The sequence below is a fragment of the Phyllostomus hastatus genome, unplaced genomic scaffold, assembly GCF_019186645.2.
Source record: "Phyllostomus hastatus isolate PE091 unplaced genomic scaffold, TTU_PhHast_1.1 phas_scaffold_182, whole genome shotgun sequence".
Lineage (NCBI taxonomy): Eukaryota > Metazoa > Chordata > Mammalia > Chiroptera > Phyllostomidae > Phyllostomus > Phyllostomus hastatus.
In genome coordinates, this window is record NW_025334013.1 from 847,032 (window position 1) to 871,487 (window position 24,456).

The 24,456-nt window shown below is 72.4% G+C and overlaps 1 protein-coding gene across 1 annotated transcript in view; it reads right to left on the bottom strand.

Annotated features, from left to right (window-relative positions):
• Positions 1–4,816: 4,816 nt before the first annotated feature.
• Positions 4,817–24,456, bottom strand: part of MORN1 (MORN repeat containing 1) — a 31,688-nt gene continuing 12,048 nt past the window's right edge. The window contains exons 9-19 of the mRNA XM_045858723.1: positions 23,039–23,162; positions 22,658–22,806; positions 19,144–19,160; positions 17,977–18,495; positions 17,100–17,291; positions 16,494–16,656; positions 16,019–16,180; positions 14,354–14,487; positions 14,149–14,228; positions 6,870–6,928; positions 4,817–4,965 (exon numbers count right to left, since the gene is read on the bottom strand). Coding sequence (XP_045714679.1) covers positions 4,817–4,965; positions 6,870–6,928; positions 14,149–14,228; positions 14,354–14,487; positions 16,019–16,180; positions 16,494–16,656; positions 17,100–17,291; positions 17,977–18,495; positions 19,144–19,160; positions 22,658–22,806; positions 23,039–23,162 — 1,748 coding nt within the window. The remainder of the gene's footprint in view (positions 4,966–6,869; positions 6,929–14,148; positions 14,229–14,353; positions 14,488–16,018; positions 16,181–16,493; positions 16,657–17,099; positions 17,292–17,976; positions 18,496–19,143; positions 19,161–22,657; positions 22,807–23,038; positions 23,163–24,456) is intronic.

The window sequence follows — 24,456 nt, forward strand, 5'->3', positions numbered from 1 at the left end:
CTGTCGGCCCTGCAGGGGTCTTGCTGGACGGGACAGGCCCGGTCACCCTCCCGACACCCCCAGGACCGAGGGCACCCCGGGTGCGGCGGGCAGTGAGCTGTTGGGCCAGGCCGACAGGAACCGGTCTGGCGGGCTGGGCAGTGGGATGGCCTCCAGGAAGCCCTGCCCGGGGGCTGCTCCTCGCAGCTGGCCTGCCCAGCCGCCTGGCACCGAGGTCAGGCGGCCTGCCCGGGCTGTGGGGAGGAGGCCCCCCGGGGGGGCACGTCCCGGGTGACCCGCCTGCCAGCGGGAGAGGAGGCCGGAGGGGCCGCCTGTGCCAGGCGGGCGGGTGGGAGGCGGCCCAGACAGGCAGGGCTCTGTGTGCTGCTGACCACGGGGCGGCCGCTGGGCAGGCTGGGAGGCCATGCTCCCCGAGGCCCCAGCCCTGCGGGGAGGTGGGCCGGGCGGAGGGCAAGTGGGCCCCCCTTGCTGGCTCTGTGTGTCTGTGTCCATGTCTGTCTCGTGTGTGTCTGTGTCCGTGTCTGTCTTGTGTGTCTGTGTCCGTGTCTGTCTCGTGTGTCCGTGTGTCCGTGTCTGTCTCGTGTGTGTCTGTGTCCGTGTCTGTCTCGTGTGTGTCTGTGTCCGTGTCTGTCTTGTGTGTCTGTGTCAGTGTGTGTCTCGTGTGTCTCTGTGTCCGTGTCTGTCTCGTGTGTGTCTCTGTGTCCGTGTCTGTCTCATGTGTCTCTGTGTCCATGTCTGTCTCGTGTGTCCGTGTGTCCGTGTCTGTCTCGTGTGTCCGTGTGTCCGTGTCTGTCTCGTGTGTCTGTGTCCGTGTCTGTCTTGTGTGTGTCTCTGTGTCCGTGTCTGTCTTGTGTGTCTCTGTGTCCGTGTCTGTCTTGTGTGTGTCTGTGTCCGTGTCTGTCTTGTGTGTCCGTGTGTCCGTGTTTGTCTGGCAGGGGGACTCCGAGTGAGGGATCGGGGTGTCTCTCAACAAGGCAGCGCCTGCCAGGGACTCCATGTGTGGAGAGGGCTCAGCAGGGACCCCCAGAGTGGACTGTCCCCGGGGCCACCGGGGCCCGAGGCCCCTTCGGAGGTCAGAGGCGCGCAGGGAGCCTGAGGCCCGGGGGAAGGCTGTGGCTGGTTTGAACCGCGGCCTCGACCTGGCGCGCCTCCGGAGCCTCCTGAGGGCGCTGTAGCTTCCTGTGGTGTAAAGGTTTGGGGGAGCGCCTGATGTTGCCCCCCTCTACCGGCCGCTGCCCACTGGCCCCACTGCAGCAGGGGGGAGGGTGGCTTCGGGGCCTCAGGACCCACCTGCCCTTCTGGTTCCCCGGAGACCCCGGGAAGCCCGCCTCCCGTCTGCAGGCCCCAGGTGGACACAGCTCGCGTGGGGCAGGCCTGCCGGAGCCCCCGCCCAGCCTGGGAGCAGGGCTGGCCCCGAGCCACCCGGCCCACCCTCGGGCTCGGGGCCCAAGCCAAGGTCGTCCCCCTCCCCACCATGGGGCCCCACCCACCAGACGGGGACAGGTGGGCAGGGGCCACAACAGGCCTCTGCCTGTCTGTCTGGCCCCCGGCCCGGGCTCTGTGCTGCCCCTCACCCGTGAAGGGTCCCCTGTGATCGGCCACTGAGCCTCACCGTTGGACCCCAGGGGCTGGCGGGACTGGAGGGCTGGACCCGCGCTCTGAGCCTCCCGGGGCCTCAGGGGCAGCCGCTGGCCGGGGGCCGGGCCCTACTGCCTCTGGGCGCCAGTGGACCTGGAGGCCAGGCTGGGGGACCACATGGTCCTGCAGAGAGCCTGGGGCCAGGCTGGGGAGCGCCGTGGGCCGGTGGGGCCAGGGCCTGGCCCGTGGCCATCGCTGCCCTGGCCCCTCGTGGCTGGACGATGCCAGGAGGACGGAGGGCCAGGCCAGCGGCCGTGGCCTCTCAGACCCCTGCCGATCCTCTTTATTCTGAGAATTCAAATGTTTATGGGGGAGCACCTGAGATCTTGCTTCCTAGTGTGTGGTGTTAGTTTGGCTCAGATGAACTCTCAGGAAAGTTATCCAAAAAGTCTGTGAACGGATTTGCTTGTGGGACACAGGGTGCAGAGTGGGGGTCCAGTGGCGGGGGGGTTCTGGGTCCAGCGCTCCTGCAGCAGAGGTCCAGACAAGTCCCGGGGCTGCGGCCCGCAGAAGGCCGGCTGCCCACCCGCTGCGGCCACTGGCCCGGGGAGCCGCGGCGTCTCTCCACCCCTCAGGGGCCTGGCGGAGGCTGGGCGGCACGTGGGGACCCGGTCCTGCCCAAACGCAGCCCCCTGGGGTCTGAGCAGCCTCTGCCCCGCCCCAGGGCGGCTGCAGGGAACCGTCTTGGCGTCTCCTTGGGTCCCCACACCAGGAGGCCCTGGACCGGTGCTGGAGACGGGGGTCCCCCACGCGGCTGCAGAGGGTCTGCGGCTGAGAAGAGGGGCGCACTCCGCTCCGAGCCCCCCCGCGCCCGGGGGGGTGGACCCCCGCCCTGAGCCGTGGTGGCGCGGGCCCACCATGGGGCTTCCTGCGCTGGGTTTTGTGCTTCAGGATCAGACGCCAGGACCCTCCTGACGCCGGGAGACGCGGCAGCTGCTTCTGTTCCGGCTCCGCTCTCCCGCGAGGGAAACGTGGTTTCCACCGTTCTTCTCTGGGCGGGAAGGGGGCTGCGTCTGGAGGGGGAACGAGGCTGCAGCCGGCGGGCTGCGTCTCGGGGCGGCCGCGGGCAGCGGGCGTTCGAGGAGCGTGTGGCCCGTCCACCGGGGCTTCTGCCCTCGGCTCGGCCGGGACCCTGCCGCCGCCCCTCCCCACCCCCTCGCAGGCGGCCCGTCCCGCAGGCCCCTCGGCCCCCGCCAGCCTCGGGCGGGTCAGACGCCCCAGTGCACGCAGGGCCCCCGGAGTCGGCGCCCCTGCCTCAGGCTGGGACGCAGCCCCTGGCCCCTCCTCAAGGGCCGCTGGAGCCCAAAGCCCCGCTGGCAGCTTCTGTGGCCGCTGGAGCTCCTGCAGCCGCACGGAGGCTGGCAGAGGCGGGGCCCCGGGGCCACCCCACGCCTCGGGCCCGGAGTCACAGCACCTCCTTAGCACCACCCTCCAAGTCGGAGCAGCTGTTCCGGGGGCACCTGTCCTCTGGGGACAGATGAACCTCCACCCCACCCATACTCACACCCGTCACCCACCACCCGGTCTCGTGACCATCGGCCTGTCCACCCTTCCGTTAGTCCACGCCTCCATCCCCCCACCCCCGCCCTCTCCCCCTCCATCTGCTCACCTGTCCCTCTGCCCCACCTCTGTCTCCTCGTCCGTCAGTCCTGCCTGCCTCCACTCCTCTCCTGGTCGTCCCCAGCACCTCCTGCTCTGTACGGCAAGGTCAGGTGCTGCAGACCACGCGGCCCCGGCACGGGGTGCCTCGGGCTCTCCGGCAGGCCGCACTGGGTGCCGAGGCCGCGCTGGAGAGCAAAGCTGCCCAAACTCCTCCCTCCAGGAGGCGACAAACCACGCGCAAGTGAAGTGCGTGGCGTGCTGGCCCACCGTGCGGTGAAGGAGGGAAGGGGACCCCAGGGTGCGTAGGGGGTGTCGTCTCAGGGGTGGGTGAAGAGGCGGCCGAGGAGGCCTCCCGAGGAGACCCCCAGGAGATGCGGGCGGGCACTTGGGCATGAGCAGGCATGCAGGGGCGGCGTGGCCAGCCGGAGAGAACCAGCGCTGGACACGGGGCTGCAGCTATGGGGGCCTGCGGTGCTGGGCGTGACTGGGGTGCGGCCTGGCGGCACCTGTGGGGCCGGGGCCAGCCAGGTCTGGGCTGGGGAGACGGGGCCGGACTTGCCGGCCATGGAGCGGGGGAGAAGGCCCACAGGTGCCGCCGTGGGGGCCTGGGCCAGTCTGCGGGGCCAGCAGGAACGCTGCTGGGGACGTGCTTGGTCTGACCTGCCCTTGATGCCGCAGGGAGGCCATCGGGTGTTGCCGGACCAGGCGTCTCGTAGCTGGCTGTCCAGGTCTGGAGCTGGGGAGGGGCCCAGGCCGCAGAGAGGACCAGGAGACAGGCTGCCCCACGCTGGGCAGCTGGGGAGGGCAGGGCAGCACCATGGCGGCCTGCGGCCTCTGCAGCCACATGGTGGGGGGGCGTTGTTGGGGAGATGGGCCTGGACTGTGCTGATGACCTGGGGGGCTGGCTCGGGGCGGTCTGTCTCCCCTTGTGTTTCTCTGGGAAGGCCAGAGCAGGTGATCAGCAGAGAGGATGGGAGGGCAGGGCCTTCAGGGCAGGGGGCGGCCGGCCCCCCGCCAGCCCTCCGGGGAGCCCTGCCCACACACCGGGGTGCATTTCGGCCGCTGAGGCCCGAAAAGTGGAGAAGTGGCCCCTGCAGATGGGCAGCCGGTTCCCAGAAAACCAGTCGCCCGCTCAGCGCCTCGATCTCTCGCCTGGGAGCGGGTTCCGACTCCCCAGGCGCCCACAGGGCTCCCCGCCGCCCCCGCCAGGGCAGGGGTCATGGGGCGGAGTCCGAGGGCGCAGGCGCACGGCTTCACCGCAGGACTGGGGAGAGTCGGGGCGAACAGAAGTGCCGGCCCACAGGGGGGACCGGCGACCCCCGCGGCGGGAACCGGGATGCCCCGGGAGCCGCACGTGTCCAGGGTGTGAGGAGGGGCCACGCCACTCAGCAGCCAGCGTCCAGCACTTTATTAGAGCCAGCGGCCCCGGGGTGCGCGGGGGGGCTCCTCGGCCCCGATCTGACCCACCGCGGAGGGCGGCGGGAGGGGGCGGCGCCTGGTGAGGCGGAGGCAGCCTCGGTCCTTCCGAGAACGGGGGTCTCCTGCAGGGACGCCGTCCCCGGGGCTGGTGGCCCTCCTAGTCCTGGGCTGTGGGGCCTTCTCCGGGGGCGGGGGGCTGCGGGCCAGGACCCGTGGCAGAGACCCGAAGGTGCTGGAAGGCGGTGGGCAGCGAGCGGCCCAGGAACGGTGGGGCGGTCACGTCCCGGACCATGATGACGTACTCTCCTGCGGGGGAGGGCCCGCGCTCACACCGGTCGGGCGGGGGGGGGGGCTCTGCCTGCCGGGCTGCCGCCCACCCGCCACGGGACACCCTCAGGTCCTCCCCGCCCTGCCCCCGGCCTGGCGGCCCTCTCTGCCCAGCGGCCTGGGGCACAGCCAGCCAGCTCCGCCCTCAGGGCACAGCCCCGGCTGTGGGGACAGAGTGGGGGGTGGGGGGGGGGGGGTGGGGGGTGGGGTGGGGTGGGGGGGGCAGCTGGGTGAGGTGGGCGGGGCACGTGCAAGGCCCCCTTCCCGCTGGGGGGCCGTGGGGCTGGGTGCCGGGATCATTCTGAAAAGACTTTCCCGTCTTTCAGGAGAAAAATAACTCATTTCCTCTAACGTGTTTTTTCGAAGCATTAAGACGCTGGGGCCCTGCTTGTCTGCTCTGAAGCCCCCGCGTGCTCCGCGACTGCAGGGGCGGGCCCGGGGGGGGGGGGCCGGGGGCCGGGGGGGGCTGCTCTGCTGGGGACCCCGCGGGGGAGGGAAAGCACCCCTCCTCTGTGCCGCCTGTAAACTGTCTGGAGAGCTTCGAAGGGGGAGCGACCGTAAAAAGGAAAATAAGAAATAACAGAAAGTGGGGTTGCCATGGAAACCGCCCTCTCCCTCCCCCGAGCCGCTGGGGCTGGCACCGGAGCGTGGAAAAAGCTCGCGGGCTGGCCCGGGCTCACACCCGGAATGTAGCCGCAGCTGAACCGGGGCGCGGGAGCCGGCTGCGCCCGGGGACGTCCCAGCGCCGGGGCTGGAAGACAGGCGGGGCGGCGACCCCCGCTCCGGCCCGGGGGCCGTGGCACTGAACCCCGAGGGGGGGCCGCACTGGAGGGGGCCCGCCGGCAGGGGGCGCGGGGCCCGAGTCAGCCCCTTCGGAAAACCGCGGTTGGGGGCTGGGCCGGGCGCCTGGGAGGGGCCGCATTCCGCAGCCGGGGCACCGGGCCTCCCTGGCCGCGGGAGGAGCAGCCGCACATGGCAACGCCTGTGTTCCCAAGCAGCCGGTCTCTAGGTGTTCCCGGGAACGCGGCCGCCCCGACCGCGGCCAAGGGCACCGCGGGAGCCGTGAGGGCTCGGCGGCAGCGGCCCCAGGACCGGCCCCAGCCCTCGAGTGACCTCGTCCTGAGGCCTCCGGCCGGATGGGACGGAGCCCGTGGGGGCCACCTTGGTGGCCTCAGAAACACCCGAGGCCCAGCCCCGACCGCCACGTGCTCCTGTCCCGGGCCTGGCCCCCGGCGTCCCCACAGAGCCCGGCCCACACCTCGGGGGCCAGGCTACCCACTGGCTTTGCCCCTAACAGCCTGGAAACGGCTTCTCCTCGGGGCCCCGAGAGGTCCAGGTGACCTCCGCCGGCCCCGCCACCCACCCACACCACTTCCACTTCAGTCCCGAAGCCGGTGACCCCCATGTCTGCCCTGCGGGCCGGCCAGTGGACGTGTGTGGCTGCTTGGGGGGGCGGACAGGCCGCCTCAGCCCAAAGGGCAGGTGGGGCGCTGCCCAGCCCCCAGCCCTCCCCACAGAGGGGCCTTTCAGGGCTTCGCTGCTGGGGGCGAGGGGGGTGCCATGGGGACAGGAGGCCGTGGCGTTCACCGGGCTGAGGCGCCGGAGAGGCTCCCAGGGCTGGCCGGCTCCCGCGGCCTTTGTGAGGGGCCCGGCCTCGGGGCGGACCCTGGGACAGTCCGCGTCCCCTCCCTGCCCAGGGCCCCGCGGGCTGGCCTCCGGGGGCGTCTGGAGAGCTTGCGTGGGGGCCGGGCACCTGCCCGAGCTCGGGTCCACCTGCTCAGAGGGAGGGAGCCAGCGCCCCTCCAGGGGAGACGGAGATGACCTGTCCGGACCTGACCCCTGGAGAGGGCTCACGGGGTGGCGTCCTCCCGCTGCCCGCCTACCTGGGAAGGCCGCTGTCCCCGGCGCTGTCCCCGGCGCTGCCCCGGCCGCCCCGTCCGGCCTGCGGGGAGGAGAGGAGGACACACCTGAGGGGGCCGCCCAGGGAGCCAGGTGTGCGCGCCCCCGCCTCCCCGCCCCCCCGCAAGGGGCCACCCCAGGGGCCACAGGCTCGGCTGTCCTGACCTTGGAGGCCCCGCCTCAGCGTGGGGGGCAGTGTGTGCCACCCCGCCGGCCACTCCGCCTGCACCTGGCGGGGAAGGTCACAGGCGGTGACCCAGCTCTGCCCCGGCCCCGGTGTCTCCCTGTCCACACCAAGCGGAGACCGAACGCAGCTGACCGCCACCCGCCGCTCCCTTGAGCGGGGTCCAGGTGCCCGGCCCGGCCAGCGGCGGCAGGGCCGCCCGGAGAACATCAGCGGCGGCCCGGGGCCCGCCGGGAGGGACGTGGACGAGCCAGTGAGAAAGGACAAGAGGCAGGCGGGGCCTGGGGCTCAGCTGGGGGCTGGGGTCGCAGGGCACTGCGCCCCCTCCTAGGGGCTAAAGCGTGTTTCACCCCGAGAGGCGGGAGAGAAGAGGCAGCCGGTGGAGGGCAAGACCAGGTGGCCGGGGTCCCTGGGGCCAGGCCCCGTGTCCGGGGGATGGGGACCTGCCCTTCTGGCCAGAGCTGCCCAGGCTCTCGGACGGGTGGGGGGAGGGGGGAGTGACCCATCTCAGCAATTCTGTCTCGACCGAGGGTCTTAGGGGGCCCCACTCCAGAGTGAGTGACTGGCCCACCCGCCTGCCCCAGGGAGGGTCTCACGTCCCGGAGGACCTGACCCAGTGCCCCGGGGAGGGCCCCTGACCCAGCGCCTCTGCCGAGCTCCGGGGTCCAGCTGGCGGCCTCCCACACGTGTCCCTCAGGGACAGGGGGCTATGTGGCCTGGACGCCAGGTCCTCCAGCTCTGGTCTGGGCGGCACAGAGGCCCCGGGTGCGACGGGCCGGGCTGTGCCCGGAAGGGTCCAGCCAAAGGGACTGGGGGGCCAGGAAGACCCCCGCCCCCCGGGCGGAGTGTTCCCCGAGACCGGAGGGCGGGGGAGTGCGGCTCCCTGGCTGGGGCTCGGAGACCCGCCAGGTTCCGGCCCCTCGCCAAGTCAGCACCACGTGCGTGGTGCGGGTGATAAAAATTTAAAGACAAAAGGCTTTAAAATGACTCCATTTCGAGAGGGGGGATGGGCCTTGGCTGGCCCCCAGAGCCACGTCAGGGGTTCTGAGGTGCGGGCGGAGGGCTGGGGTGGGGGGGCGGGTAAATAACTCCGCGCTAAGAATAACCAGCGTCGGCCGGGCTGCCGGCTTTCGGAGACGTGAACGGGGTTACGAGGAGCCGGAGCGCTTTTACAGAACCCCCAGGGCTGCGCAAAGCGGGCCGAGCCGGCGGGGGCTGGGGACCCCGAGAGGGAGCCGCCCGGAGGCGCCGGCCGGCTGCCGGGCCCCCAGACCCACGGGTTGGACCCGGCGCCCCTAGAGATCTGGGACGTGTCCCCCGGAGACACAGCGCCGAGGGCCTGCCGGAGTCCCGGGCGGCGGCGTGACCCCTGAAGCACCGATCGGGCACCGGCCGTGTGCAGCGGCTGAGCCTCCGGGAGTCCAGAGGCTGCAGGGCCTCTGGCTGGGACCCTGACGTGCGGGCGGGGCGGGGCCTGCGGGCCGGGGCTCCGCCCCCCCGCCCGGCGTTTCCACCTCCCAGGTCTGCCCTGGACCGCCGGGGCCTGCTGTCCCCGAGTTCTCGTGCCGTAGGTAAAGGGTTGTCGTCGAGATCGAAAACGCTGCCATGCCGTGTCTCCCCCCCCACCACCACTTGGGAGCATCCCGTGTCCGTGCGCTTGGCGGCCCGAGACGCTGCCCCCCAGGGGCCAGCGTTGTCCCCACGGTCCTGTGCCCCCGCGCCCGCCCCGCACGGCTGCTCTGCCGCTGACCTTCCGCGACAGCTGTCCGGTGCAACCGCCCCGGGGCCCCGTCCGACTCCTTCCCCGCCTCCCCTCGCCACGCGGGACCCTCGTGAGTTCGTCCTTCCGGCTGCGCGGTCCCCGCGTCGGGTTTGAGGGATCGTGTTTCTCGTTGCGGGTAGGACCTTCTGACATCATGTGTGCCCGGCGACCAGGCGCCAGGTGCTGCGGCTCCCCCCTGCGGGGGCACGTTCGTCTTCTCGGGTCTCGGTGCCGTTGCTTGGAAACGGTGTGGTCCCCTCGGGCCTGGCCATCCAGCTGTGCTGGGTGGGTCCCAGAGGGGCAGGCATGGCCCCCGACGGAGGCCACGCCTGTGAGAGCCACCAGCCAGGCCGCTGAAAGGGGCCCTTTCTGCTGCCCGCGGGAGCCCTGCACTCGGCTGCTGTTGGCCGGCCCCGCGGCTCCTTCTCACGGGTGCACACGCACGCACTGGTCCACGCTCTCCGCAGACCCCTGAGACCTCGACCCACCTCGGGCCCCGGGACTCCCGACTCTGTCTCTGCCCGGGCGCCCTGAGCCCACCCGGGTGCCCTCCCTGCGCCACAGCTCAGAGGCGGCGAGCCAGGTTGCTGGGCTCGTGACGCCTGTCGCTGCCTCTCGGGGCTCCTGCCCCTCGTCCCCTGCATCCAGGCTCCCCCGAGTCCTTCCAGGAAGAGCAAACCCAGCCCCTGGCACACCATCCGACAGAGCGAGCCGAGACACCGAGACGAGGCGCCCGGACAGCGCCAGCTCCCGTCGGCAATCCGTCCCCGAGGGGCGGCCTCTCGCCCCTGCCGTGCCCGCCCTGAGCCTGCGGCCCGGGGCCGCCCTCCAGGCCCCGAGATGGGCTGTGCCCTGCATGGACCCCTCCGCTCCCGTGGTGGGCCCATCCCAGGTCCCCACGAGTCCCGCTGGGCTGAGCCATCTGCCTGCCCTAACGGGCACGCGGCCGAGCTGAGGCTGGGAGGAGCAGACGCTCTCAAGTGGGGGGGGGGGTTGTGACAGCCCCCTGCAAGGGTGACCCCACTGGTTCCCACTAGGTGCTCAGCTCCCCAAGTGACCCCCCAGCCCAGTTGGCTGCTTGTCAGCACAGTGGCCTCGGTGTCCCCATGGCTGCACACCCACCCCTTTCCTGGGCCCGGGAGCACCCGTGGGGGCTGTGCACCGTGGATGGCCCCCCTGACGCCACCTCTCCTGGGGCAGGTGCGTGGCAGGGCCGCCCTGAGAAGCCCCCAAACGTGCCCTGGGCCTCCCCCTCTGGGGTCTCCGTGAACACACCAGGCCACACAGAGCCGTCGCCAAGGTGACAGCCATGGCAGCCAAGCTCCACGGCGGGTGGCCTGGGTCAGGGGGGCCAGAGGGCAGGTCTGGGGAGTGGCCACAGGCGGAGAGGAGCCCGGCGCCCCGTGCACACCCGTGCCTTTGCTGCGGCTGCTGGGCCCGGTGAGGCACCGGGAGCCGGCACTGGTGCCTCGGTCAAGTGCACGTCCGGCGGAGGGAGGGAGGGTTCCTGCTCTGGAGTGACCGTTCCCTAGTGACCGGAGCCTGACCCCTGCAAGGCCCACTGCGACCCTTGGGGCTGTGGGCTTGGTGGCCTTGGGGTCAGAGGAGGCCCTTGTCGCTGTTTTCCTAGCCTGTGAAATGGGCGCACAGGCACAGCATGGGGCGTGGGCACCTGAGACCTGACCTGGGCACGGGCCCCATTTGTGGGGCCAAGGGAGGGCTGCGGCCGCCCCAGGAGCCTCACCTGCTGAGACAGACCCACAACCTGCCAGGCCACTGCCCGGGCACAGGGCCGCCCACGGCCAGGTGGCGCCCCGGGCACACCCCCGTGATGGGGGCAGCCGGCCCTCCCAGCTGAGGGGCCAGCACGTGCCAGACGCCGGGGGCGCTGTGCAGGGCCCAGGCGGGCACCAGCGAGCTGCAGATGGGGGTGGGGGGGGACTCGGACTTCACCCTGGACCCCACACGGGACTTCTTGGGGTAAACTTGGGCTGGGCCTGGTGCGGGACTCAGGGTGGCGGGGACAGGACATCCAGGACCTGTCCTCGGAGGTGGCTGGGCTACAGTCGGAGGCCTGGGGGTCCCGGACGAGGCGGGCAGCCCCTGGGCTGTGGTTCCTGCTCAGAGCTTGTCCGAGTCCCCTCGGGGCTGCTCTGCGCTCATCAGACGAGGGGGCGGCGGGGCGGCCTGCGGCGGGGCTGGGGCGGGCGAGGGGCCTGGGGCATGGCCCGGCCGCTGGGAGGGGCCGCCTCTGGAGGGGACGGAGGCCTGCGGTGGACTCGATGCTCAGGGGTCACCCACAGCCCGGGTGGAGGGGGCTGCGAGGACTAGCTACGTATTCAAGTAAAAAAATTAATTGGCTCCATCTGTGTTGGCCTAATGACTGATTAAATGACTAATCACGGAAGTCTTAATTAAACCCATTTTTCTCTGAGCGGGCTGGGGGAGGGCCCTGGCCTCTTTGCCCAGCCGTCAAGGAGCAATCACGGGCAAGGTCGCGCCGCGGACTCCCCACCCGCCAGCTGGTGGGGGGCTCGGCAGGGCCGCAGGCGCTGGCACCGCTCCGGCCCAAAGCGCGGTTTAGGGTTTCGGGGGAGGTGGGTGGGGCCGCACGCCCCCTCCCGTCCGGTCCCTGGTCGGGGGGGGGCGGCCGACTCCCGGCCACGTTTAGGAACCGAGTCCGGGTTTTGCAGCCGACACCACGTCACCCCACTCGGGAACTGACGGGCTCTGTGTCGCGGTGTGGCGTTCCGTCGCGTGCCAGGAATGTCTCCGCAGGAATGCGCGAGGCCGCCGCGGGAGCTGACGTTCCCGGGGAGGCAGGTCCGCAGGGCGGGCTGGCCGGGCATCGGGGTGCAGGCAACCCGGGATGGCCCCGGAGGGCGAGCCCCTGCAGCCATGGCTTGGCGGCCACCCCCTCCGGGCCAGGGCAGGGAGGTTGTCCAGCAGCCCACGAAGGCACAGTTGTGGTTTGGGATGCAGGCTCGAGGGCAGCCGGCCTGGCTGTTCTGGGACCTGGCCCCTGGCCCCTGTGGCCCCTGCACTGGCACTAGGCAGCCTGGTGGGGTGGGGTGTGGTCAGGAGAGACCCAAAGGGGTCTAGCATCCTGTCTTGGTGGCCAGGTCTGAAAGAGGGGTCTGCAGTAGTGGCCCCCAGGAAGCTGAGAACTCGGGGTCACAGCAGGTCCTCAGGGAGGGCAGCGGGTGGTGGGTGCTGAGGGGGAGGGGCGACAAGAACAGGGGGCCAGAAAGCGCCAAGGTCAGGCGTTGGCAGGAGCCCGCGCACCCCTCCTCCGCCCCACGTGCGGCAGCTGCTTATCAGGGGCCTCCCCACCCCGTCCCCAGCCCTGTGGCCGAGTCCTGGGGAATGTCCTGCCCCTGGGGCCCACAGCCCTGCAGCCAGGAACCAAGGGCCGCGCTGCGCTGCGCAGCGCAGGGTTCTGAACGCGAGGGAGACGGCGATCTGCGCACCCGCGCGCGTCCTGTTCCAGGAGCCGGGCCGGCGGCCGGTTTCCCTACGGTTCCACAAGGTGGGCTTTCTGGGTCAGGAGCCAGGTTTGGAGGCTGCGGGGAGCCGGCGCCCAAGCTGGAGGGAGCTCGCCGGCGGGGTGGTGGCACGGCGGGGCTGGTGGGAGGCGTGGGGGCTCCAGCAGGCCCCCTCCCCACCGCTCTTCCCTGGGTGCGGGCCGGGCCCACCCAAACACCAGGCTGCTGCGGCTGCGGATCACAACGCCGTCTCGGACACGGGGACACCGGAGCCCTCGGCGGCGCCGGAGGGCCGGGGCCGAGCTGCGCGCTCCCGCCACTGCCTGCAGGCCGGCGGCGCAAGGCCTTGTTTTTCCTGAAATGAGACTTTCCACCTCGAGTTCCTGGCGTCCGAGTTGCCACGGTGACCGCCTCAGGTTTGGCTCCCGAGACTCTAGGGTGTCAGCTGTCGGCGCTCCGCAGGTCCGGGCCGGGACCCTGAGCACGTGTTGGCGTTCCTGCAGGTCCGCGCTTCCGCAGCTCCTGCGCAGGCGCGCACTGCGGTCCGGCCACACCGAGGCGCAGGCGCAGACGGGCAGCTCCGCGCGGGATCCGGGGATCCGGGGGTCCTTGGCTCGCTATGCCGCGCCAGCCGCGAGTGTTCCCGGCTTGTCCCCCGTCCCTGGCGGCACCCACGCGTCCTCTCCTTGCAGGTGGACCTGCGGCCGCTCCACCCCTCCGCCGGATCTCTTATTTCCCTGAGTGTGTGAGCTGGGGCCGTGCCTGAGGCCTCGCGCCTTTCTGGGGCCACTCAACGCCCCCGGCCCGCAGCGTCAAGAAGGGCGCGCGGTCTCCGGCAGCGCGAGGCTCCCTGGAGAGCCAGCCCCGGCTCCGGGCGGCCGGCGAGCCCCACGCAGGGTCGGATCCCTGCCGTCCCCCCAGCCCCTGGGGCTCTTCTGCGCCCCGCCCCCGGCCCCCCGGAGGCCGTGTGTCTGTCAAGGGCGGTGGTTTCCGTTGGGGCCTGGGGCCTGCGTTTGCAGGACCTCTGCCTCCAGGTCCCAGCCCACCTGCCCCCCGGCCGGCGGCGGCGGGTGCCGCACCGTGCTGGCTGCTCCCCAGTGCTGCACCGTGCTCCCTACAGCTGCCGGGTTTGGGGGAGGCCAGGTCCAGTCCCACCAGAGTGTCCACGGCCCGCGTGTGTCGGCAGGGGACGCGCTCGCTGCCCCTGAAAGCAGAGGCCAGGAGAGGCTTCCCAGCGACGTGGCCCCCTTGGGCTGGAAAGGGCGTCACTGGGAGAGGCCACAGGCACGGAGGTGTGGGGCCGCACCTCCCCACAGGCCGCCGCCCGCCCCTCCCACTTGTCCGGCGGAAATCCAAACGGGCTCTGGACAAGCCTCAGTCTCCTCCCCCGAGGGACGGGCTGGTGTGGCCCCCGGCACTAAGGAGCGGCGCCTCCCTCAGTACCCCCGGCCCGCCCACCCGCCCACCCTCGGCGTGTCCCTTGGGCAAGTGGCCGCTCTGCTCTGCCTGCCTCAGGCTCTCAGAACAAGTCCCCGGGGGGGCTGGCAGCGGCAGGGACACCGCTGGGGCCACCTTGCGCTGCCCCTGCTGCCCGGCGAGTCCCCTTGGTGCTAGACCCGGCCGTGGGCCCCCACACGGGAAGCCCAGAGTCCCTACTCTCTAGGCCACGGAAACCTTTGCCACTGCTGAGCCGACGGTGGCCCGCAGTGTCTGTGGTGTGCAAGGCTGGGGGAAACCGAGGCAGACGTGCAGAGAAGGGGCACAGCTGTGGCCCAAGGGCAGGGGGGGCAGACCACCCCCCAAACGCCCGTGAGTGGGGCGGCCTCTCCTACCTGCTGCCTCCGGGTGGGTCCTGCACGGTGGGCGTCCCCGTCCCGGGGCCCAGGCCGCCCCCGGGCCCGCTGCTCGCCTTCTGCACGGAGCGGCGGGGAGGCACTCAGGGGGGGCCCTGGTCGCTCCCCTCCGTGCACCCCGACATGCTGGTTGCGGGGTTGGGCAGTGGGTGGACTCAGTCCTGGGGGGTCCCCCCACCCCTACCTCACGCAGGCCGTCCAGGAACGGGACGGGGTGGTACCCGGGCGGGGGGGGCCCGAGGCGGATGTCCAGGAACTCGGCGCGGCCGCGCTGCACCCGCCGGCAGTCCTCCGGGCAGCGGGCACTGCGTCCGCCTGCTGAGGAGAGAGAGGTTTCCCCAGAGAAATGGACCAAAGGCCCTTCCGGCATCATGAAGCACAGACCCGAGAGAGGTGTCCAGGGGGGCCGCAGGGCTGGGGCAGGACGGCCACGGGGCCGGGCACCCTGTCCCTCCTGCCCCGAGAGCAAGGGTGAGGCCAGTGGCTGGGGGGCGGGGCGAGCCGAGGCCGCACGGGGTCCTGGTGACCCCGGTGTCCCCAGTGTGCACAGGTAGGACCCCCACAGGCATAGTTTGGGGCCTCCTCACCACGGCCCACATTCGATTCGGGGCCTGGCGGGGGTGCTTCAGGGCTGAGGGGGTCCCCGACCACCACACAGCCCCCCGGACAGGCCCTGGGTCAGGGGCCCCGAGCTCAGTGGACAAGAAGGATGCGTCCACTGGCCGTCCACGTGCTGTGGGGGCTCAGGCCACGTCCACGGTGAGTGGGGCACAGAGACCACGAGGGGCCACGGCCCCCTTGGTGACAGCCCCGTTCCGTCGTCAGAGCGCCCTCCCCCGCCGCCCCGCGGCCCCAGCACCTCCTCCCGAGCACCCGCTGCCCTCGGTGGGGCTCCTGGGGCCTCCCTCGCCCGGCGGCCTCTCGGGAAGCCAGGCCCACCCCTCTCTGCCCCCAGGGCACGGCCAGCAGGCCAGGCTCCGGCCACCTGGGGCCACGCACGCTGACCCTCCCGCTCTGAGGCCCTCCCTGCTGGCCCCGTCGGTCCAGCCAGTCCCTCTGCGGGGTGGCGTTGGCTCCAGTGCGGACGGTGGCGGGGAGCACGGTGGGGGTGGGCGGAGTGACGGCCGAGGGGCCGTGTGCAGCCTGCAGTCCCCCAGGGGAAGTGACAGCCCTTGGGGGGCGACGGCGGGGCCTCTAGTAGGGGAACGCCCGTTCTGGGCTGTGCACTGTCTGCCCCGGGGGGGGGGGTACGGGGACGGTGGGCCTCGGCTTCTCTGCGTTCGCTGAGGGTCACGTGTGCCCCGTCCGGGGCCTGGTGTCCCCCTTGCCCTTGGCGTCAGCCCCCTGAGCCCCGCTTGCCCCCTGGCTCGCCGGCTGCGGCGACCTTTCCGTCTGCCCCCTCCCGACGCTGCCACTGTGCCCCGGCCGGACTCCCGCCTCTGCTGCCGCTCCGGCTCCCCCTTGGCGAGAGAGCACCTCCTTCCTGGTGCCTCGGCCGGGAACGTGGCGACACCCCGCATCCTGGCCCCTGGTCCCGGTCTCCCCACTGCCCCACCGTGGGGTCCGGGCCACCACCTGGGCCCTGCCTCCACCTCCCACGCCCCAGGGTGGGGCTCACGTCGCCCCCTCTCTCCTGCACCCTGGGCACCCCCTCCAGTCACACCCCGGGGTCCCCATGCTTGCCCCCACCCCCGCTCTGCCTGCCTGGCAGCACACGCGGACCCCGGGGGGCTGCCCCACGGGAAGGCAGGCGGAGGTCCGCTGGCAGGTCGCGCTCAGAGGAAGTCAGACCCGCCTGAGACCCCGCCTGACCACGGGGCCGAGCCGCAGGCCTGCCCTGGCTCCGCACCCCCCTGGGTGGCCGGCGGCCACTGGGACGGAGGGTCCTGCCCGGCCTGCGGGGGCCCCTGCATGTCTCCGGGGGCACTCCCGGCCAGGACGGCCTGGAGCCCGGGCCCACGAGCGGAGGCCCGGCTCCGGTGCGCGGAGACGTCGGCTGTAGCGGCGGCAGCTGGGGCCCGTCCGCGAGAGAGAGGTCGCCGTGCCGCCCCGTGGAGGGGACGCTGCGGAGGGGGGCTGGGCTGCCGGGGGGATCGGGCGGCTTGACCTCGCCGGGAGGGGAACGTCCATTAATTATCTCTTAACGGCCGACGCAATTAGGCTCCCCAGTCACCTGTGTAGGACGGGGCTGCGGCAGGGAAGCCGCCCGGACAAACAGGGCTCCAGGGGCCTGCCCGGACGCTCGCCCCGGCTGAGTGAGTCAGAAAGGTGACAGACGCAGCCCGCTGGGCCTGAGGGCAGACGCGCCCAGCCGAGGGCCGCACTGCGCAGGATCAGCGCGGTGCGGACTGCCACCACAAGGGACGCGGGGCCGGGCCCCTCTTCCCCCGGCAGCGCGTGCTGGGGCCTGTCTTCCTCCGCCCGAGTGCCCCGCATGGGGTGTGCGTGCGTGTGCAGGGCCCCTCGGGGCCCCGCGGTTTGGAGACCCTGGGGGACGGGCAGGGGGACAGTCACGGGGTCCGGGCAGGGGCCGCCTCTGCGGGCAGAGCTCTGGCGTTGGGACAAGCCCCCCCCGACCCTCACCCCCCGGTCCCTCAGGGCGGGCCGGGCGGGCCCCGTGGGGCGGGTCTCCCAGCAGCAGGGCCCTGGGTGTGCGTGTCCCGGGCCCGCAGGTCGCAGTGGTGCAGAAAGGCCGCAGCCGGGGTGTGCACAGCTGGTGGCAGGGCAGGCTGTCCTGGGGGCCGACGGGGGGAGTGGGGGGAGGGCTGCCGAGCGCCACAGGGGGCGGAGGTGGAGCAGGGACCCCTCCCCAGCCCGGCCCTCCTGGCCCTGCGGCCCCTGCTTCCGCCCCAGTCTGCCGCCGGCGCACTGTGAGGCGCCAGGAGGGGACCAGGTGGGGTGGAGGCAGCGAAGGCCGGCAGTCCTGTCACCGTCACCGGGGCCGAGGCTGCCACAGCGAAACCCGCACGCTCTTCCCGCACGGGGCTGAGTGTGGAGAGCTGCTGCCCCGGGCGCCGCACCCAGCACCCCGGGGCGTCTCCAGTGAGAGGCCGGCTGGCGAGAGGACGCGTGGCCCGGCTGGGCCCGGAGAGGTGGGCGTGGCGGATGTCTGTGGCGGGCAGCTGTGGGTCAGTGGCCCCGGGGTGGGGGGGGCCAGGTTCCATGCCCACTGGCCCTGGGCACCCAGACGGTGCCTGGCCCCGCAGCCACCCCCACAGGGTCCGGCCGCAGCCTGGAGGAGAAGGCCCACGACGACCTCCCCCGCCTGTTCTGAAGCGCGGAGAGCGAGTCTGACACCAAGCGGTTGTCCCCATGGGCCCGCTGCGTGCTCGGAGGGGCGAGGACGCCGTGTGTGCCCCTGGAGCTGCGGCGCCCGGTGGCTGCGCTGTCCCTGCTCCCGGAGTTCCTCTGCCAGGAGCCGCCCGCCCCGCTCACCCCAAGCTGGCGGCCAGGCCCCTCTGAGACACGGCGCCGAGCTGGGCGAGCGCCCTGCGCGCTCCCTGAAGTGCCCCCCGACCCGCGCTCCCCCTCTGCCCCGGCCCTCGGCTGCAGACTGGACGCAGGCCGCCGGCCCGGCGCTTTCTCTGCGTGTCTGGTGCAGGCGGCTCAGCCACAAAGCTGCAGCCCGTCCTGGGCAGCGGAGGAGCGGGGCGGGGGGGCGGGGGGCGCAGGCGACCAGCCCTCGTGGGCTGCAGGATGTTGGGACGTGGGGCCTGGACACTGTGGTGACCGCGGGCTCCTCTCCTCTGCCAGTGACGGCGGGAGGCTGCAGCCCAGGGCCCTCCTCGTCGGGGCCTCGTTCTTCACCCGCTCAGAAGCCGCTCCGTTCTCGTGGTCCCGGGGGCTTTCAGACGGCCCTGGACAGAGGTGTCGGGGACCACGAGGTGGCCTGTGGTGGGGTGGCCGGCTGCAGCTCTCTGACGTGAGGGCCACTTGCAGGAGGAGGCCATGGGCCCCGGGCGGCCGGTGGGCAGCCGTGGCCTGATGTGGCGTGGGGCCTCTGTGCGGCCGGTCGGGGCCTGAGGTCTCGTGCCGCAGCCGTGGGCTGTGGGCCTGCGCTTCTGTCTGCAGAAGAAGCCCGTGTTCCCCGTCCTTCAGCCAAAGGAGGGGCGTCTGTGGCTGCGTCGGGGGCCTGGGCAGACGCTGCCGCTGCGAAGAGGCCCCCGGGTCGGGGAGCCGGCGGCTGAAGTGCGGCGCGGGCCCGGGAGAACGCAGGGAGGGGAGGGCCTGGGCTCCCTGCCGCCTGCGCACGGCGGCCAGGGGCCCGGCGCTGGCACGCTGGCAGGCCGGGGTCGGCGCAGGCCGCGTCTCATCCTCTTCCCGTCGCTGCCCCCAGGGACCCGCCAGCGGTCACCTCTGCGCCCCAGTGTGGCCACGGGGCCTGGCGCCCACCCCCACGGCCAGACCTGCACGTGGACGCACCGCTCACACGCACCCCCAGTCTCTGCCGCCCGCCCACCCACCCCTGCACACGTCACCACGCACGTCACGGCATGCCCACACGTGCCCGCACACCCACACGCGTCCGCACACGTCACCACACGCGCGCTCACCCCCACACAAACTCACACGCCCACCTTCCCGCCACACGGGGCGGCCCTCCGTGGAGCCCTGACCGCATCCGGCCGGCCCCGGGCACCTCCCGACACCCGCCCCCACGCCCGTGTCACCCCGTTCCCGGTCCAGCTCTGCCCCAGCCCGTGGGGGCCGCCCCCCTGACATGCCCTGCCCCCTCGGTTGCCCCCCCCATGGGCCTGGGCGGGGTCGCACTGACCGGCAGCGCGTCTCTGCCGGAGCTGGGCCTAGCCCGAGCCCCGCGTCCGCTCCCTGGGACACAGGGGCCCGCAGGGTCTCACGGGACCAGGCGGGGGGGGGGCAGGCTGGGGTGCCCGGGGACACGGGACGCAGAAACTAACCCGGGGGCGAGGGCACGGACGCAGGGTGCTGAAAGCAGCCCCGGCCGAGCCCCCTTACGGCCTCACTGTCGGAACCTGAACCCGAGGGAGACCAGGACACCCGTGGGCCCACCGTCCCCGACTGGCCTGGTGGCTCCAAGGGGCCTGGGCCTGTCCCGCCGCTGCCCCAGACCTCAAGGTCGCAGGGGAGTGAGCCCAGCGGCCCAGCCCGGCCCCAGGCAGGGTGTGACCAGGGGGAGGGCCCATCTGCGGACGGCCAGGCCCTCGGCCACCCTGGGGAGCTCCCCCAGGTCCGAGCTGGACACAGGCCCCCAAGGCCCTGGCCCGGCTGATCAGAGGGCCTGGTGCTGCTGGCCGGCCTGCCGGGTCCCTGGCTCATCTGTCCCTTCTGAGACGCAGGTGCATGCAGTGCATGAGCGGTGGCCTTCCCAGAGCAGGTCCGCACGGGCACAGAGGTCCCGCCCCCCGGGGACCCCGGCTCCACCAGGACCCTCCCGCCCCAGGCCACACAGGACCCCAACAGCCTGACACTGCCCTCATCCCTCTATCTAGGGTCCTGAAGCTTCTCTCCCCAACAGCTGCCGAAGACCTGCTCTTGGGGGCTAGACGAGAGGTGGAGGAGGCACCAGCCTCCCAGGCCCCTGTCCTTGGGCTGCGCCCGTGTGGCCACAGGACGCACGGAACTGGGGGCCCCGGGCCCCGGACCAGGCTCCGGCGGCAGGAAGGGGGAGACAACAGGGGTGATCCCTCAGACCCCGGGGAGTCTGGCCCCGCCACCCTGCCGACGGGCTCCCTGGAGCCCCCAGGACACAAGGCAGCTGTGGGGCAAAGAGCCCTTCTCCCAGGACAGTGAGAGGGGGACAGGGACGCCGCAGCCAGGCGCTGTGGCCTCAGGCCCTGTGCCCCCACCCTGGCGCCCGGCGTCTGAGGCTGTTGCCGCTGTCTCAGCCACGCGCCTGCGCGGCGGCCTCTCGCCCTTCTCGGGGCCCTGGGCAGGGGCGGCTCCTGGCCTAGGAACCCCGCACAGGTTTCCCTCGAAGCCCACAGCCCCGCAAGAGTCTCTGCCGCCCCCACAGCAGCCGTCAGCCCCGCGGGGGGCAGCCAGGCCGCCCCCAGCTCCCCGCGACATGGCCTGCCGGTTTTAGTGGCGAGATGGGTCTAGCGGCCAAGGGCACCTTGGTGTGTAGAGCTGCCTCACAGCTGCGGGCACTCGTTCCGAGCCCCCGCCAGACACACGCCCAGAGCCGCACGCCCCACACATGGGAGAGGGGACCACTGGGCTCCACTGGAAACGCCCCCCGGGAGGGCCTTGTGCACTGACAACAGAGAGAAAGGAGGGAAGGGACAAAGCAAGCAGCCCGAGGTTCTCCCTGCTGCCTGCAGCTCTTCAGGTTCCCAGACCCAGTCTGCGGGGGGGTGTGCATGCCGCTGGGCCCTCCCCCAGCCTGACCGGCCCCCTCGGGCCCCCGTCGGCACCTGCGCTGGACGCCAGGGGACCGGGGTCGGAGGCGGACGCCCTGCCGAGGGCGGCGAACAAAGACGGTCCCCCCGCATTCAGAGTGTGGGCGGGAGCTCCAAAAGGTGAGCGGGCTCCGCAGAGAAATCTCCCTGAATGTGAAATCAGCGCGCTTTGTCGCCGAAACGTAGGTGCTGGAATTAGACCGGAATCGCGCTTAGAGTGTCTGGCCCTCGTCCACGTGTAGGAAAGCGGCTTCGCTCCCCGACGAGAGTCAGCAACGGGAAAACCAGGGAGATGTTTCACGTCAACGGGCAGTGGGACGCAGGCCTCCGGGGGCAGGCAGGTCCTCTCCTCCCTGCGCCCACTGGTGTGAGTGGAAACCAGGCCGGTGAGGGGTTTGTTTCCTTAACCGCCTGTCGGACGGGGGAGGAAGGACTCTGGGCCGAGAACTGGGTCCCACCGGGCGGGGGGGTGGCCAGCTCCCAGGTGGGTGCTGCGTGGGCCCTGCACAGTGGGGGCGGGGTGGGGCCCAGCGGCCTTGCCCCGCGGGCAGTGGGCTCCGGGGTCCTCGCCTCTGTGTGCTGAGGCGTCGGGGTCCACGGCTTCAGGCTGTGAAGCCGTGGGGGGATGTGGGGGGACACACGTCCACCCTGTCTGCACGTCCTCACCGCCAGCGGGCCTTTGCCACTCACTGCCCGACGCCCCAGGTGGACCAGCGGGAGAGGTGGCCGGGCGTGGCGGGTCACCTGCTTCCTGGGGCAGGTGCAGGTCGGCGGGGGGGGGCGCGGTGCCGAGGGAGGCTCTGGCCTCTGCTGCCTGGGCTCAGGTCCCTCCGTGGCGGCCGGCGGCCAGGCCCCTGCCCACGTGATCCCCGAGGGCCGTGCGCCCAGCGGGGCCCAGGGGTGTCGGCTGACAGTGGGCTCCTCGTTTGAGTTTCCAGAGCGCCTGGCAGAGACGGCCGCCTGACACAGAATACGCCCCCCCCCCGCCCCGCTGCTCAGCCGCAGGTCCGGGTCAGCTGGCAGCTGCGTTTCCCGTTGCCCGTGCCTGGCGAGCTGTGGCGCCCGGGCGGCTTCCGTGGGCCTCAGGCGTCCCCTCCTGCTAGCTGGGACAGGGGCGTGATGGCTGGCACCTGTGCAGCTCCCCGAAGCCTGGTGGTCAGGGGCCTCCCCCCACTCTGAACTGCAGGGCGAGGAGTAAAGGCCGGCGGAGCCGCCCCCCTTGCTGTGGCCATTGCCATTTCTGGGTCTCTCCTGGCCACCGTCCTCCCAACGGCGGAGCGAAATCCACCGCCAGGTCGTTTCCTCCACGGAGTCCACCGGGGCGACAGCAGGTGGCCAGCATGGCTGTGGCCCAGAGCAGGCAGGCCCCGTGTGGAGGGCTCGGGCACGGGCGGGGCGAGGGGCTGAGGGTCCCGTGGGGGCGCCTCTGGCGGCAGCGGAGGGTGGGCCCCGCCGCGGGTTTGGGGGTGCGCTGTCCCGCGAGGGAGACGCCGGCTTGGAGGGACTGGGGAGCAGACGGGCCCCTCCCTGCATCTGCGGGGGCACTCGGGGGCAGCGCGGCGGGGCCGGTCAGCCGTCCTGGAGGCCGACGTGGCCGTGGCCTCGCTTTGCAGGAGAGGGAAACTGAGGCACGGGGACGTGCGGGTAGAAGCGGGTGGGGAGACGGCAGCCCGGCCTGTCACCCCCACTTGGCCCCAGGTGCGCGCTGGCCCAGGCACCCGGGGCCCCTGACGCAGCCTCCATCCACGAGGCCAGGGTTTCAGCAGGTGCTGAGCCACCCACAGCTCCAGCCCAGCAGGTCTCCGCCTGCCGGACACACGGAGCCCTGAGCTGCCCTCTGGTCGGGCCCCCCCGCAGTGGGTGTCGGGAGCAGGGGCCGGGGCAGGAGCTGCCCTCCAGGGGCCTGGGTGCTCGGTGGCAGCCCCGCGCCCGTCCCACCCACCGGATGGGGACTGTCCCGAGGGCGGCCTGCTGTCTGTTGCCCGGCGAGGCCCGTGGGCCGCACACGGTCCCCTGGGACAGCCTGTCCCCGGGTCCACTGTGCCCAGCTCTGGGCAGCTGCTGTCACCGACGCACGGCCCGCTGCTGACCACGCGGCCGCCTCCACTCACCAGGCAGGCCGCCGGGCGGGTCCCCCTGGCCTCGCAAGGCGTCTGATGTCAGCGCTGCCTCCTGGTCTCCGGCACTTTCCGGGGCAGCTCCGGGCTCCAGGCCACTGCGTGAGGGGCTGGACAGCGGGTAGGCGATGCACTCGAACCCACTGGGTGGGGGGACGGCAGGCGGGCTCAGCTCTCAGCTCGACGTGGGGGCGGGGCCCCCCCCGCTCCCCCCCAAGGCCAGCACCCACTGGGTGCCTGTGCTTCCCGCCCTCCTGGCAGCTGCGTCTGCTGGTCCCTGCTGGGCCCCCAGTGCCGGGCCGGGGCCTTGTGGGGGACTCTCAGAAAGGCCCCTCCCCTGCGCCCCGTGGGGGTTTCCCGGGGCCCCCGACTCACAATGGGGTCTGGATGGGCGCCTCCCGTCTGTCCCCGTCCACGCGGAAGAAGCAGATGTCCGAGTAGGCCGGGAGCTGCACGTACCTGACGCCCGCCGAGACCCTCAGCACCCGGCCGTCCTCGCCTTCCGGAAGGAGACAGAAGCACGGTGGGCCCCAGGGCCCGGGAAATGGCCCCCAGGGCCCGGGTTCCTCCCCTGGGGCTCAGGGTGCTGGGCCTCGGGCGGGGCCCTCACAACAGCCCCGGCCGCCCCCCACCGCCTCCCCCCTTCCCCGGGCCCTCGGCAGGGCGGTCCACACTGCTCAGACCCCAGCCGGTTCTGGGCCCAGGGCGTCCACTGTGCCTCTGGCACTGGCGGGTCCCCGTGGGAGGGCGTCCGCTGGCCGTGCAGCAGCACAAGCAGACACACAGAAGCCTCCCTCGGGGCCTGGCCACCCTGGGGTGTCTGGCCCTTCACCGCCCATCTCCCACCCTGACCTGGGACAGGCGGTCCCACCCATCCGCGCCCCAACGATGCACAGCACAGGGCTGGTCCCAAGGGCTCTGGGGCTCAGGGGCCGATGGAGAAGGAGGGGCAGGGGCAGTGGCAGCCGCTGCCCAGCCCCTGGCGCTGAGACCTGGGAAGGACGCAGCCGAGCAAACCCGGGAAGGACCCGGACCCGGGAAGACATTGAGCTGCGTGCAGCTCGGAGACCAGCGTGGTCCGACCGGCCCCCGTCTCGGGTCCAGACGGAGCCGCCGGAGCCGGTTCGCCCTCCTGCGTCCGTTCAGCAGCCAGGGAAGCACACGGCACCCAGAGACCCGGGGCCTGGGCACCGGGCGGCACGGGCGGCCCTGCGAGGCGGGGAATGGACTGTGCGCCCCGTCGCCACTGGCTCAGAGGACGTGGGCGCCTCACGGGCACCTGGGGCGAGCCCGCCCCCAGGCAAGGATGCGGGGAAAACGAAAGTGAAAAGTGAAAGTAAACGCAAGAGGTTCGCAGACGCCCGCCTGGAAGCGGGAGGGACCCGTCGCCAGAAAACCCGCCTGACGGGGAACCGGGGACGTCGGGGGCTGAGCCCTTTGGGCGGACAGGAGACCGTGGCGGGGCGGGGGGAGGGGTCTGCGAGGGCGGGGCAGACCCGGGCGAGAGGCCTCGCAGGGGAGGCGCCGTTCTCTGTGTTTTACGCCCTTTTCAGAGTTTCAGGTGTGTGTGTGTGTTTTTCAGAGCGAGAGGAAAAGCGGGGGGAGGAGAGGGAGAGCAGTGTCAGTGTCAAGAGAGAAACGTCGGTCAGATGCCCCCTGTCCGCGCCCCCGCAGGGACCCGCCCGCAGCCCAGGCCCGCGCACCGGCCAGAAACGGAGCCCGTGACCTTGCGCTTTGCCGGAGGACGCCCGGCCCGCTGAGCCACGCCGGTCAGGGAGTCACACACTCTCCCG